The 14813-nt window shown below is 46.8% G+C and overlaps 2 protein-coding genes across 2 annotated transcripts; both read left to right on the top strand.

Annotated features, from left to right (window-relative positions):
• The first annotated feature begins 1094 nt into the window (after positions 1–1094).
• On the top strand, positions 1095–2237 carry LOC144951699 (inositol 1,4,5-trisphosphate receptor-interacting protein-like). Its single transcript, XM_078882004.1, has one exon. It carries the CDS (start codon positions 1095–1097, stop codon positions 2235–2237), a length of 1143 nt encoding a protein of 380 aa, XP_078738130.1.
• A 5232-nt stretch (positions 2238–7469) lies between these two features.
• On the top strand, positions 7470–10952 carry LOC144951659 (inositol 1,4,5-trisphosphate receptor-interacting protein-like). The gene is made up of 2 exons (XM_078881952.1): positions 7470–8577; positions 10861–10952. Exons 1-2 carry the CDS (start codon positions 7470–7472, stop codon positions 10950–10952), a joined length of 1200 nt encoding a protein of 399 aa, XP_078738078.1.
• The last annotated feature ends 3861 nt before the right edge of the window (positions 10953–14813 follow it).

Consider the following 14813-nt stretch of genomic DNA (forward strand, 5'->3'; position numbering starts at 1 on the left):
AATTAAGATGACACACCGCAGCAACTTCACACTCTACTGGAAAAAAATGTCATGACCCTTCTGAAATAATGTTGTGAGGCTTTTCCCTGGGTAGACAAGCACGATGCTATGAAATGCTTCGTGGCAGTAAAAATCACGACAGGTAAAAGTCCGCTGTGATTTTACCGTGTGTTTTTGTTGCACACTCAATATTAAGGACGTGCACAGGCGCTCCAAATCGAGGGCAAACACATTTATTGTGGTAATCTATAAAATGCAACAGCACGTGTATCACACACAGCAGTTTCCAACCGAGTTGCCATTAACCACGTGACTGGTATATTTGCTCATCCATATATTCAGATAGTTTTGATGGTGCCAGTGTTTGACCTGTTTCCTTGCTGTCTGTCTTTCTGCTGTATTGTCTCAATGAAAGACAGTAGGTTTCGAACATATGCACAGGCCTCATCATCTTCCTCTTGGTCTTCAACTTGATCGATTACTCTTTCTGTCATACGAATTACAGCCTGTCTGCTTTTATCTTCACCAGTCTCATCATCATGGATACACTTAAAATATATGCATATTTACATGAGATGGGCTCTCTACAGCTGATTCCAAACAGCACTGGCCTTGTCCTGCAGCTGTTGCAGTGACAGGATGTGAAGACTGTTCAGATCCTTACACGACGGTCTTTAAATATGGTGCCAATATAATTGCTTGGTCTGTCTCGTTGTAAGAGTTGATCCCCATCAGTGAACTCTGGAAAACTCTCCTGCCTGGCTCGCCAAAATATGTTGCACACTCGAAATTAAGGACGTGGGCAGGTGCTCCAAATCGAGGGCAAACATTTATTGTGGTAATCTGTAAAATGCAACAGCACGTGTATCACACACAGCAGTTTCCAACCGAGTCACTATTAACCACGTGACTTGTGTAAGATCAGGTTACTCAATAACCCTGCCAGTCACCTACAGGCCCGACGCAGTAGTGCATGCTGGTGGACACACGTGCTTTGATGTACTGCACAGCACACTTTACTCCATTGCTGCACGAGGAAGTAATTAAAAGCGTGGTCCATTCCTATTGTGCCACATTTGCAGTGAACTCCAACGATGGCGTCCAGCACTGAACTCGATCGGTTCTACAACGAAGAGGTTGAGTTTCCACCTTGGCTGCTCGCTTCCCACATCGACACTGCCGAACGCGAGGTTCGAACACTTCTGGCGGGGATGAGAAGCATTCTTCGGCCAAACATAGATCCCTTGATTGAACATGACATCGTTCGAACCGGCAGCTCGTACGAAGGACTTAAAGTGAAGGGGGATATGGAGCTAGATTTTATGATCGTTCTCTCTCACTCGGAATTCAAGTTTTCCCCCATCACCTCAGATTACAATGGCTATTGTAAAATAGAAGCTGAGCAGCAACAACCAGAATTTCAATTCCATGCTGCAAGAAGGTGGGGATCATCAAGTCCCTCTCACTCATTTGAAAAGGACTTTACCAGCAATGGATACCTGATACCATCAAAAATATATCAGTGGTTTCAGTCATTAGCAGACAGAGCAGTGAACAAAAACAAGTCTAAATTTGTTACAAAGTTTGTAGGCAATTTGCCAGCCCGTACGCTGATTTTAAATATTTCGCCCGATGTTGAAATCTGCGTGGACCTGGTCCCAGCGATCTACATTGGCAAACGTCTCTTCGTGGTGGCCAAACCCTTGAAGACATCCTCAGACCCAGATCTCTGGAGGCTGTCGTTTTCCGTCTTCGAGAAAAACATCCTCAGCCGTCTTCCAAGCTCCTCCTGCAACCTGAAGGCCCTGAAGATCCTCAAGTACCTGCGGGAGCACGACACTCGGCTGGAGGAGACGTCTCAGTTCGCGAGTGGAATCTGCTCGTACCACCTGAAGACGGCCTCCCTCCACCTGCTCACGTGTCCAGTGCAGCCGCCGGATACGCCGGAGGGCCTGCACGAGTGCCTGCACCAGCTGATGGACTTCCTCCTTGAGTGCATGCAGAGAGGGGTACTCAACCACTTTTTTTGGGGAAATCCATCGAGCCTGGCGAGGTATGCGCAAGTGCCCAGCAGCATTACCCACAGAGAGCGCCATCTCAATCTCTTCGGTGGTGAATTCATGAATGAGAGTACCCTGAGCCAGGCGAGGGAGAGACTCGTCAGGATTAAACGCTCTCTGCCTGCCGTAATCCAACAGCATTCTGGCCCTGGTGCTTATAGCTGTAATATTTTTTAAGAGCTCCTACACCGCTTACAATGAAACACGTTTGAGGCTTTTTCACGGCCAATGTTTAAATTCACAATTGTAGGGTGAAGACCGCGTGATCATTTCGCCCGAATGTTGCGTCGTCGAAAAGTTTTAACCACCCGATGAAGCCAAATTCAATTGTCACGTTTGTGTACGAGCGTTTAAACTACGCACCGATTAGTATTATAATCCTCGCTGCGGCCGATCATCACAAACGGAATGTGTGAGCGATTAGATACGAGGAGACCTTTAGATTGGTACAATGCCAAGGGGTCTCCAGAACGAGATCCATCCATTCTCAAATTAAGCGTCACGTCTGCCCGGTTGTACTGACATGAATCCAGTGTATGTTAATTCGCTTGTAACGCGACTTTGGTACGGTGTGTTAAATTTACTCGGCGATCACAGTAATTTCTCTTGAGTCTTTTTTTTTCGCAACTTATTTTAAGAATATTAATTTCATCATAAAAAAAACTTTCAATTTTACGTGATATATATGCATATGCTTAAAAAAAACGGTTTGCAGCATGCTTAAGTGTACATTTATTTTATTACATCTTGGGGCCTGACATTTTCTCCGTTGGGTCGCATCTCCAATTCGATCATAGAAGTCAATGGGAAAACAGGGCTCTGTACAGAGAATGTCGCTTTGCGGACAGCTTCTTCAGGAACGTATGTGTTCCGTATATCGAGGGCAAGGGAAGACAAGGCGGCGTTGTTGTCCCATGGTTGATCGGAGACAGTTTTTTTTTATCAGCTTTAGCGAGTGACAGTGGTGGCGGTAGTGACACAGGGCAGCAGCAGCAGCACCAACTGTTAGAAAGTCGTCATCGTGCCAATTCGTTGCTCGTACAGCACACCGGAGTGTAGGAGAGCAAAGCCACAACAGTTACAATGATTGTAGATTGATTGAAAATGTCGGTGTGCTGTACTAGTAACGAATTGGAACGTTCTGTTCACGTGACGAACCTTACCATTTGGCTGCGTCGGGTGGTGGCGGGTTTAACGACACGTATATTTACGCGAAATAACCCCAAAACAACTATTATGGAGTGTGTTGCCTGTTTACCCAGCAAGCGAACTACCACGGTTTTTGTTGCAGAAGGTAGGCGATGTTCCTGCTGCGTGCGATTCCCAACTGAGTTATTTTCAGGGAATTGGACAAACAACACCAGGTTACGTTGTGTGAGTTTTTAACCTATACCTGAAAGCTGCATAACCTGGAGGGGGGAACGTCCGGCCCACGGGCCGTAAAAGGCCCGCAAAATCATTTGGTCTGGCCCTGCCAAGGCAACCGTACGACTCGAAATTCAATAAATCTAGGAGCTCTTTTCATAGCAAGGTAAATTTATTTTGCATGGCCCGCGAATGATGTTATAAATATCCAAATGGCCATTGGCAGAAAAAAGGATCCCCACCCCTGAATTTTAAAGGGAGGGGTGAGAACACGAAGACTCCACGCAGATAGGCACCCCGAGTCGGGAACTGAAGCCGGGTATTTTATTTGAATAATATAAACGCCAACTTTATCTGCGATGAATATGATGAACGCTGCACTTCCTGTCGTTTTCATGCAGGGGGCGCTGCAAACCTACGCGCTCCCCCTGCATGAACGACGGAGGCGCAGGGACAGACGTTCGATTACGTTGGAATTGATCTGCAGACGGCGGTCTTCTCGCACGGCCAGAAGCTCTATGTCGCCTTATCTCGATCTCGCAATCCCAAACAGGTGAAAGTCCGCATCGAACCGATCCACCAGCAAGGCCATCTACTTAAGGACGAGAGAAAATTCACACGAAATGTCCTTTTTAATGAAGTCTTCCAGATGTAAAATGATATAAGCTTTTAATGAATAAATAAAAAAATATCTAATTCAAAACATAATACAATTCAAAGATGTTTCATTTTTTTGTGTGAATGCGTCGTTCGTGTGAGAAAAAAAATCGTGACTTTACTTGCCGAAGGCCACCACGGGAGTGTATGGGCACATTATCATGGGGAGGAGTATTGAGGTGAAAGATGTGGATTTGCAACACAAAGACAAAGATCCCCCGTGTCTCGGCCTCGCTGTGCGCTGCGTTGCACCGCTAGCTGAGTAGTTAACCTCGCATCCAATAAACCCTCAGATCCAGGGTGAACATCCGACTCCAAACGTCATTTATTGAATTGAACGAGGTAAAACTGGTAAGAAAACAGCACAGGTACAGCATCTGTTAATACCCGGAAACACTAACACAATGAATGAACACCACAGCATCATAACATTATCTTAGATAACATGTTTCTCAACAATAGATCCTGGATATACTAGGCACCTACATTACCACTGAATAGCTATACAAGAGCATACGCTGCTGTGTTACATAAAAGCATGTCGTTTATTCATCACACTGCACCCCAAATGTACCGCACTACATATAACACTTAACTGTGGATGAGACATTTTGTCATCCTTGCTCTCAAGATCGCAATATAGTTACTTGGGTACAAGTTTGACTCGACGAATTCGATTACAAGTAACATTCACAATAAGGCAAGTTGCAGGCTTCGTTGTTAACTAGGCCTCATATTTATGATAACAATTTAACAGCATTATAAAGGTATTTACAGCATTATAACGGCCATTCTAACATAACAGTTTTCCAAGTATTATAAGAACATAAACAAACTTCTTAAAGTCCCACAATGGACGATTACAGCTGTCTTCACTGGGACGCGATTTGTGTCGCCATCTTGAATTCTGTGTCATGGCTGCCTCTAGCCTCGTGGCTGAAAGACTGTCAAATCGGAACTTCCTGGTCACGTGGCCAAACTCAACCTCAAAACAGGAAATTCCTGTGTTCACACACCTACACTCCTCCCACGGAGCACAACGCCTGCCGTGAGGCAGAACACCCCGTGTAGACTGTAACAGACTGTAACAGACTGTCGGGGCAAGTGCTGTTAGCGAGCAGCTATGAAGGCCCGAACGGATCGGTGGCTAGCACTACGCCCGACCGCCTTTGTCTCCCCAGTGGCGATTATTACACACCGCACCAGGTTACTCATTTGAGGCTGAGTCGACCTAGGGGAAGCCCCAGGACCGGTTCAAATAATCGTCACTGGTGTTGGTGGCCGTGAGCGGGAATCGAACTCGGGTTGCCGGGTTCAGTAGCGCAGTGTAGCGCTAACCGCTACACACAAACATAGAAACACACGGAGTTGTAACACACAGAAACACAAGGATTTGCAACACAGAGACAAAAGGATTTGCAACACACAGACACACGGAGTTGCAACACACAGACACAGAGACACACGAAGTTGCAACAACACACAGACATAGAGACACACGGAGTGACCTGCATTTGACCGTGCGTGCAACGGGGTTTGTCGGCACAGCTGCGCCTATGACTTCACCACGCAAACACTGAACGTGAATGTCACCCCCATCGCTGTGCACACAACTCGTGGCTTTCTCCCATTGGGCGCGTCGCGTTCTTCACGTCAGTAACCAATTTACGAGCAAAAGTTACTGACGGCCGTTGCCTGGAAGTGACCCCGTAAGGTGACGCAGGACTGGGTTAGGTATAAAGCAGCGATGTCCTGGGGGGGTCACAGCTTCATCGTGGTTTGAGGCTCGGCGACACAAGGTGAGTTTCTTCCCAGTCACCGACAGAATATCCAGCAGTGGATGTCTCTTGCTATGTGTTGCACACTCGAAATGAAGGACGTGGGCAGGTGCTCCAAATCGAGGTCAAACACATTATTTATGGTAATCTGTAAAATGCAACAGCACTTATGTCACACACAGCAATTTTCAACCGAGTCGCCATTGACCACGTGACTGGTGTACAGGTAAGGTTAGGTAAGGTTAAATCTCGATTTGAAGTTTTCGTTACTGCAGGGATCCATACTCTTTGGTAGGTAAAAAATAGAAAATAAATTAAATCACGAGGTTTCGGGCGCAACACAAGCGTCCGTCATCAGTTGGGACAACCACAGCAATTGTTTCTTGCTGTGGTGGCTGCTTGTAAAGTGAATCGGTAAGGACAATTCTAGATTTTAAGCTTTCGTGACTGCAAGGAATCATATTCTTGGGTTTTTTCGGTAAAGTCACGTAGGTAAAACATAAAAAAAATCACGACGTTTCGGAGGCGTCACTTGATGCAGCTAATCTGGCTGTGACGGTCCCACCTGATGACGGAGACTTGTGTTGCCTCCGAAACGTCGTGAATTTTGTTTTTATTTTATTTTAATTTCATTAATTTTGATGTTTTACCTACGTGACTTTACCGAAAAAACCTAAGAATACGGTAAGGACAAGTTCATCCATTGACCAGGGGCAGACCTGCCATGCTCTGCAGTGGGTGCGTGTGGTTTAGGGCGGTGTCCGTTGTTGAACAAGCGCCAGTGGACATTCCACATTACTACAATGGGGTCCATTCCGTCTTTCCAACAACAGATGCTGCCTAAAATGTGCAACTAAAACGTGCGAGGATGAGATGCAATGCCTCATATATGACGCTCATTGGTTTTACAGTCGTGGGGTTTGTGTAACTGCCTATCACTGCTCAACCCCAGCTATTAGTGCTTTGATATTTGCATTGGCCTTGGAGTTTCCGCCCTTTGACGTTGTTCTCTGGTCTCACGCTGGTGGTGAGACAAAGGCCATGAAGAAGGCTGCTTCTGGTGTAGGCCATTCAGTTTCAAAGACAATGCGTTGGTTATTATTAGAGCATGTTTGATTGCATGTTTTTGCCACGAGCAAGCGTGGTCAATGCGGACTTGATGATGCCTTGCAATCGGTGTGTCGAGCTGATGGGTTTGCTCCGAGTTTTCCGGTTTCCTCCCACGGCGAAAACAAACAAAAAAGGCCACATGCAATGTACCTGGTATTGACTTCAAGCTTTCGTGGCTGCAGGAATTCATATTCAATGGGTCTTTCGGTAAAGTCACGTAGAACAAAAAAATATATTTTTTTTTTTAAACATTTTTTTGGTTCTACGTATTGTTTCAGCATCCTAATGCCAAAACAAAATTGCCTGCAGATTACTCAATTAAGATTACACACCTTATTGTAAAAGAAAATAGCAGGATCCTCCTGAAATCATGTCGTGAGTCTTTTTCCCCTAGGTAAACAAGCACGATGATATGAAATGCTTCGTGGCAGTAAACGTCACGAAAGGTAAAAGTCCGCTGTGATTATGACGTTCCTTGTGTTTGCAGTAAACTCCAACGATGGCGTCCAGCATTGAACTCGAACGGTTCTACAGCAAAGAGGTTGAATTTCCACCTCCGCTGCTCGCTTCGCACATCAAAACTGCCGAACGCGAGGTTCATACACTCCTGGCGGGGATGAGAAGCAATCAGCGGGAAAACATAGATCCCTTGATTCAATATGACATTGTTCGGACCGGCAGCTCGTACGAAGGACTCAAAGTGAATGGGGATATGGAGCTGGATTTTATGATCGTTCTCTCTCACCCGGAATTCAAGTTTATCCCCATGACCTCACATTACAGTGGCTATCGTAAAATCAAAGCTGAGCGACATTCACGATTTACACTGCAAGCTGTAATTACAAGTTGGAAATCATCAAGTCCCTTTCACTCATTTGTAAATGACTTTACCAGCAATGGATACCTGATACCATCAAAAATATATCAGTGGTTCCAGTCATTAGCAGACAGAGCAGTCAAAGAAAACAAGTCTAAATTTTTTACAAAGTTTGTAGGCAACTATCCAGCCCGTACGCTCATTTTAAATATTAGCCCCGGTGTTGATATCTGCGTGGACCTGGTCCCAGCGATCACCATTGACAGAGACCTCTTCGTGGTGGCCAAACCCTTGAAGACATCCCCAGACCCAGATCTCTGGAGGCTGTCGTTCTCGGTCTTCGAGAAAACCATCCTCAGCCGGTTTCCAAGCTCCTCCTGCCACCTGAAGGCCCTTAAGATCCTCAAGTACCTGCGGGAGCACGACACTCGGCTGGAGAAGACGTCTCAGTTCGCGAGTGGAATCTACTCGTACCACCTGAAGACGGCCTCCCTCCACCTGCTCGCGCAGATGCCGAACACGCCGGAGGGCCTGGACGTGTGCCTGTACCAGCTGATGGACTTCGTCCTTGAGTGCATGCAGAGAAGGGAACTCAACCACTTCTTTATGGGGAATCCATCGAGCCTGGCGATGGACGCGCAAGTGCCCAACAGCATTACCCATGGAGAGTGCCACCTCAATCTCTTCGATGGCACATTTATGAATCAAACCACCCTGAGCCAGGCGAGGGAGAGACTCGTCAGGATTAAATGCTCTCTGCCTGCCGTAATCCAACAGCATTCTGGCCCTGGTGCCATAATTGTGGCACCAGTATATCACTCTAACGAGATATCGCATCACGGCGATATCGTATTGCGGCGACCACCGTCGTTTCAAAACCGGGCAAATGCCCGCGGGCAATTTTCTACCGCGTCAGAAGGAGATGGCGGCAGCGGCCGTCGGCTGTACTCGCGCTGCTGTTGTTGTTTGGTTGTTGTTTGTTGTTGTTTGTTTGGTTGTTGTTGTTTTGGTTTACTCTGGATGCTGTCAACCGCTCCTTCTGTCCGCACTGCGGGGGACACTTTTTGGTGAGCATGGCTCGGCACGAACTTATGCAATACTCGCTTAGCTCGCATAGAAGACACTGACTTGTACTCTACACGAATCGACTCACTGACTCACATAGACACACTGACTCACACAGACACACTCACATAGATACACTGACTCACATAGACACACTGACTCACATAGTCACACTGACTCACATAGACACACTCACTCACATAGACACACTGACTCACACAGACACACTGACTCATAGACACACACACTCACATAGACACACTGACTCACATAGACACACTGACTCACACAGACACACTGACTTATAGACTCATATAGACAGATTGACTTATAGACTGACTAACACGTAGACACACTCACTGATAGACTCGCATATATTTCACTTTTTACATCAAGGATTCCAAAGGGCTGTACAGGATACAGCAGCAGCAGACACTCAGCATAAAAATAATATTATACATACATTTTGAAATATAATTTATTAAATAAACTAAACGTTTAGTAAGCTTAAGCGGATAACTAGGTTTTAAGATGCATTTTTTAAATGTCCACAGACTCTAGAGAGATATCCCTGATGTCTCGTGGAAGAGGGTTCCACAATAGCCTGGGGGGGGCTACACGGGGACAAATCTGGGTCACCCATAGACAGAAGCCTCGACTTGGGAATAGAGAGAAGATCTGCATCCCCCATCAGGGGTGGGGAACGTCCGGCCTGCGGGCCGTATAAGGCCCACGAAATAATTTGGTCTGGCCCTGCCAAGGCAACCGCACGACTCGAAATTCAATAAATCTAGGAGCTTTTTGCTTAGCAACGTAAATTTTATTTTGTATGGCCCGCGAATGATGTTATAAATATCCAATTGGCCCTTAGTAGAAAAAAGGTTCCCCACCCCTGAATTTTAAAGGGAGGGGTGAGAACACGCAGACTCCACACAGATAGGTACCCAGAGTCAGTAACTGAACCCGGGTATTTTATTTTAATAATATATGCCCAACTTTATCTGTGATGAATATGATGAACGCTGCACTTCCCGTCGTTTTCATGCAGGGGGCGCTGCAAACCTACGCGCCCCCTGCATGAAAGACGGAGGCGCAGGGACAGACGTTCGATTACGTTGGAATCGATCTGCAGACGGCGGGCGGTCTTCTCGCACGGCCAGCAACTCTATGTCGCCTTATCTCGATCCCGCAATCCCAAACAGGTGAAAGTCCGCATCGAACCGAACCCCCAGCAAGGCCATCTACTTAACGACGAGATAAAATTCACACAAAATGTCCTTTTCAATGAAGTCTTCCAGATATAAAATGATATAAGCTTTTAATGAACAAATAAAAAAGTATCTAATTCAAAGCGTAATACAATTCAAAGATGTTTCATTTTAAAACTTCAAAACGGAGCATCGGGTGCTTGCGTGAATGCGTCGTTCATGTGAAAACATTTTTGTGACTTTCCTGGCCGAAGGCTGTAAATGGATGTGAGGAGTCCCGCAGGCGCCCCCGGACAAACCCGAGTTTTATAAACTTGGTAGTGAGTCAACATTCTTATATACTTGGGGGCCGTCCATAAATGACGTCACGCACCTGAGGGGGAGGGGGGTGGTTGAGAAATGTGACATCACGTCAAAATGCGCAACTTTAAATAAATATAGACAACACCTTCTACTTAATTAAATATACTTTTTGATAAATGTTTTCTCCTAGTTTAAAGCGATTTGAAGCATGTTTTGTGACATCATATTTGAGGGGGGGGTCTGACTTTTTGTGACGCCGTGTGACGAATGGAGGGGGGGGGTTCTAAAATCGTCCAAAATCGCGTGACGTCATTTATGGACGGCCCCTTGGTTGTGAGTCAACATTGTTATAAACTTGGTAGTGAGTCGACATTGTTATATACTTGTATAATAAAAACGGGTCAAAGACAAAGGAATGTGTCTCCGTCTCTTTATTTCTTCGATCACTCCATGGCACGTCGCAGATCTGACGTACCGCTCCCGCGCACCGCTGGCAGATGGCGCGCTGGGAGCCGTCTCCGCATTGCCACGTGGCCGATGGCTTCCGGAGACTCCCGACGTGGCCCAGCTTCCAGCTCTCACCAACTGACCCCGAGCCCCTTCCGGCTCCCCCTTATATCCCCCTTCCACGTCACACTGACTCCGCCCATCGCCACACCCCTTAAGAACCTTCCAGATAATACCCCTCCCTTAACTCCCCCCGGCTCCGCCCTTAGACCCTGCCCCCGATGCTTTGTGTCACCTGATTGGCTTAGGGGCTGGGGCAGCGAAACCCCACATACGCTCTCATCACACCCCCCCCCCCCCCCCGGTGTAAAAGACTAGCCGTCCCGGCTAAATCAAGACGAGACAACAATGCGAGCAACAGTAACACCGTAACGGACAATCGGAATAAAGAACAATACACAACAATAAAAAGGGTAGCAATCAACGGAAGGGAAGGGACTTGGATCTGGTACGGGACGCCGACCCATCCTTCGCGAGAATAGGGGCCCTCGCCGACTGCAATCCCGGCAGGGTTGGAAGAGCCGTGGGATCGACATCCCTCGCCGCTGGTGGAGGCCCGTCCGGTGCAGGATCCCTTGCATCAGGTTGGCTCAAGGTCGCCGAGCCTGTGGGAGGCACAACAGGTGCCTTTGGAGGTTGAACAGGCAAGGGGAACGGCACGCCGGACACATCAGACACCGATAAGGCAACTTTAGGGGATGACGAACCGACGCGAGGGGCAAAGAAGGGCTTCAACCGGGAAGTGTGGACATACCAACGGCGCGACCCCACCCAGTGTTGGTGGCCGTGAGTGGGAATCGAACTCGGGTTGCCGGGTTCAGTAGCGCTACCCGCTACACACAGACAGAGACACATGGATTTGCAACACACAGACACACATGGAGTTGCAACAGACACACAGACACAGAGCCACGTGGAGTTGCAACACACAGACACAGAGACACACGGAGTTCCAACACAAAGACAAAGACACACACGGAGTTGGAACACACAGACACAGAGACACACGGAGTGATCTGCATTAGACCGTGCCTTGCAACGGGGTTATTCGACACAGCTGCGCCTATGGGGCCTTCCATAAACGACGTAACGCGATTTTGGACGATTTTTGACCCCCTCAAATATTACGTCACAAAGCTCTGCCCCCCCCCCTAAAAAAATATGAAACAAGCTTCAAATCGCTTTATACTATTGTTATGGTAGCGCGTATTTAATGTGGCGCTGCACTCTGATGTAGGAGAATTTTTTTTATTAAAAAGTCTATTTAAGTAGTACGTGTTGTCTATATTTATTTAGTTAAAGTCGCCCATTTTGATGTGACGTCTCATTTCTCAAACCCCTCCCCCACTCGTCACACATCGTCACAAATGTCTGACCCCCCCCCCCCCGGAGGTGCGTGACGTCATTCACGGACGGCCCCTATGACTTCACCACGCGTTCACTGAACGTGAACGTCACCCCCCATCGCCGTTCACACACAAACCCGTGGCTTTCTCCAAATGGGCGCGTCGCGTTCTGCACGTCAAGTGACCGATTTCCGAGCAACAGTTGCTGACGTTGCCTGGAAGTGACCCCGTCAGGTGACGCAGCACGACGCGGCCGGGTTATAAAGCAGCGACGTCCTGGAGGTCGCGTCACAGCCTCCACGTGGTTTCAGGTGCGGTGACACGAGGTGAGTTGCTTCCCAGTCACCGACAGAATATCCAGCAGTGGATGTCTCTCACTGTGCGTGTACGTGTCGACTCAGCCTCAAATGTGTACCTGGTGCGGTGCGTAAACATCGTCACTAGGGAGACAAAGGCGGAAGGGGGGGTGTTGCCCACCCACTTTGTCGTGTTGCCGTGCCGGCCTTCATAGGTGCTCGCTAACAGCACTTGCCCCTACAGTCCGTTAATGCTACACGGGGGACCTTTGTCTTTGTGTGTGTGTACGTGTCACTCGGCCTCAAATGAGTACCTGGTGCGGTGCATAAACATCGTCGCTGGGGAGACAAATGCGGCCGGGCGTGGTGTTGGCCACCCACCCCCTCCGTGTTGCTGTGCCGGCCTTCATAGGTGCTCGCTAACAGCACTTGCCCCTACAGTCTGTTAAGGCTACACGGGGGATTTTTGTCTTTGTGTGTGTTTCAGACTCCTGCCCTGCCACCACCGACATCAATCACCGAGTAAAACATCCTCCCGTGTGCCCCGACTGGACGGACTGGACGACCGAGGTTTGTACTTATTTAATTATTATTTTTATTACACGCTTTTATTTAACTCACTCTGTCTGTTGTCGTTGTTGTTGTCGTACCCACAAATCAATTTTTTACCCACTTCCCAATGTGGAATCGACTGCAAACTTGGTATACTTATGTTATACTGATGACAATACTATATTATATCATAAAAAATAAAAAAATAATCTTTTTAAACGATATTTCTTCACGCTTTCTATTAACTCACTCTGTTGTTGTCGTATCCTCAAATCTTGTAACTCAAGTTTAACCCACTTCTCAATGTGGTAATCGTGCAAACTTGGTATACTTAAGTCATACTGATGACAATACCATATTCTATCATGAAACAAAAAATTCTAAACATTATTTTTTGTTTGTTATGTTTCGGCTTGGGTCTAATTGTCCATGCTCAACTGTCGTTGGCTGTAAATCACCACGGAAACCTTACGTTATGCCAAGCCTCGGGGCCACTTCCTTGAGTCGTGGAGTTCTGCCATTACTCGTACGGTGCATTTCATTAAAGCGTGTTTTTAAAACAAGTATTTTTAAATATTACTTTAATAAATGTTTTCTCCTACAACAGAATGCAGCGGCACATTAAATAGCACTACAATTAAAATAGTTTAAAAGATTTTAAGCATATTCTTGGTTCTCTCGGTAAAGGCACATAGAAGGGAAATTAAACAAAGATATTTTTTTTTTATTTTTTTATTTTCCTTATACATGACTTTACCGAAAGAACCAAGAATATGCTTAAAATCGAAGGGAAATAAAAAAAAATATTTTTAAAAATAGTATTTTATTATTTCGCTTCTACGTGACTTTACCGAAAGAACCAAGAATATGAATCCCAGCAGTCACGAAAGCTTTAAATCAAGATTTTAAGCAGGTTTTATTGGGGGGGGGGGCAGAGCTTTGTGACGTCATATTTGAGGGGGGGGTCTGACTTTTTGTGACGCCGTGTGACGAGGGGGGGGGGGTCAAAAATCGCGTAACGTCATTTATGGACGGACCCTAAGAACACGTTCATCCATTGACCAGGGGGCAGACCTGCCATGCTCTGCAGTGGGTGCGTGGGGTTTAGGGCGGTATTCGTTGTTGAACAAGTGCCAGTGGACATTCCACATTCCTGCGATGGGGTCCATCCCGTATTTCCAACAACAGATGCTGCCTAAAATGTGCAACTAAAACGTGCGAGGATGAGATTCAATGCCTCATATATGACGCTCATCGGTTATATAGTCTGGGGTTTGTGTAACTGCTTATCAGTGCTCAACCCCAGCTATTCGTGCTTTAATATTTGCATTGGCCTTGGAGTTTTCGCCCTTTGACGTTGTTCTCTGGTCTCACGCTGGGGGTGAGACAAAGGCCATGAAGAAGGCTGCCTCTGGTGTAGGCCATTCAGTTTCAAAGACAATGCGTGGGTTATTATCAGAGCATGTTAGTTTGCATGTTTTTGCCACGAGCACGCGCGGTCAATGCGGACTTGATGATGCCTTGCAATCGGTGTGTCGAGCTGGTGGGTTTGCTCCAAGTTTTCCGGTTTCCTCCTACGGCGAAAACAAACAAAAGGCCGCATGCAATGTACCTGGTATTGACTTAAAGCTTTCGTGACTGCAGGAATTCATATTCATTGGGTCTTTCGGTAAAGTCAAAGATATATTTTTTGTAACAATTTTTTTTTATTTGTTGTTCTACGTATTGTTTCAGCATCTCAATGCCAAG

This window comes from Lampetra fluviatilis, chromosome 63, assembly GCF_964198595.1.
Source record: "Lampetra fluviatilis chromosome 63, kcLamFluv1.1, whole genome shotgun sequence".
In the NCBI taxonomy this organism is placed as follows: Eukaryota; Metazoa; Chordata; class Hyperoartia; order Petromyzontiformes; family Petromyzontidae; genus Lampetra; species Lampetra fluviatilis.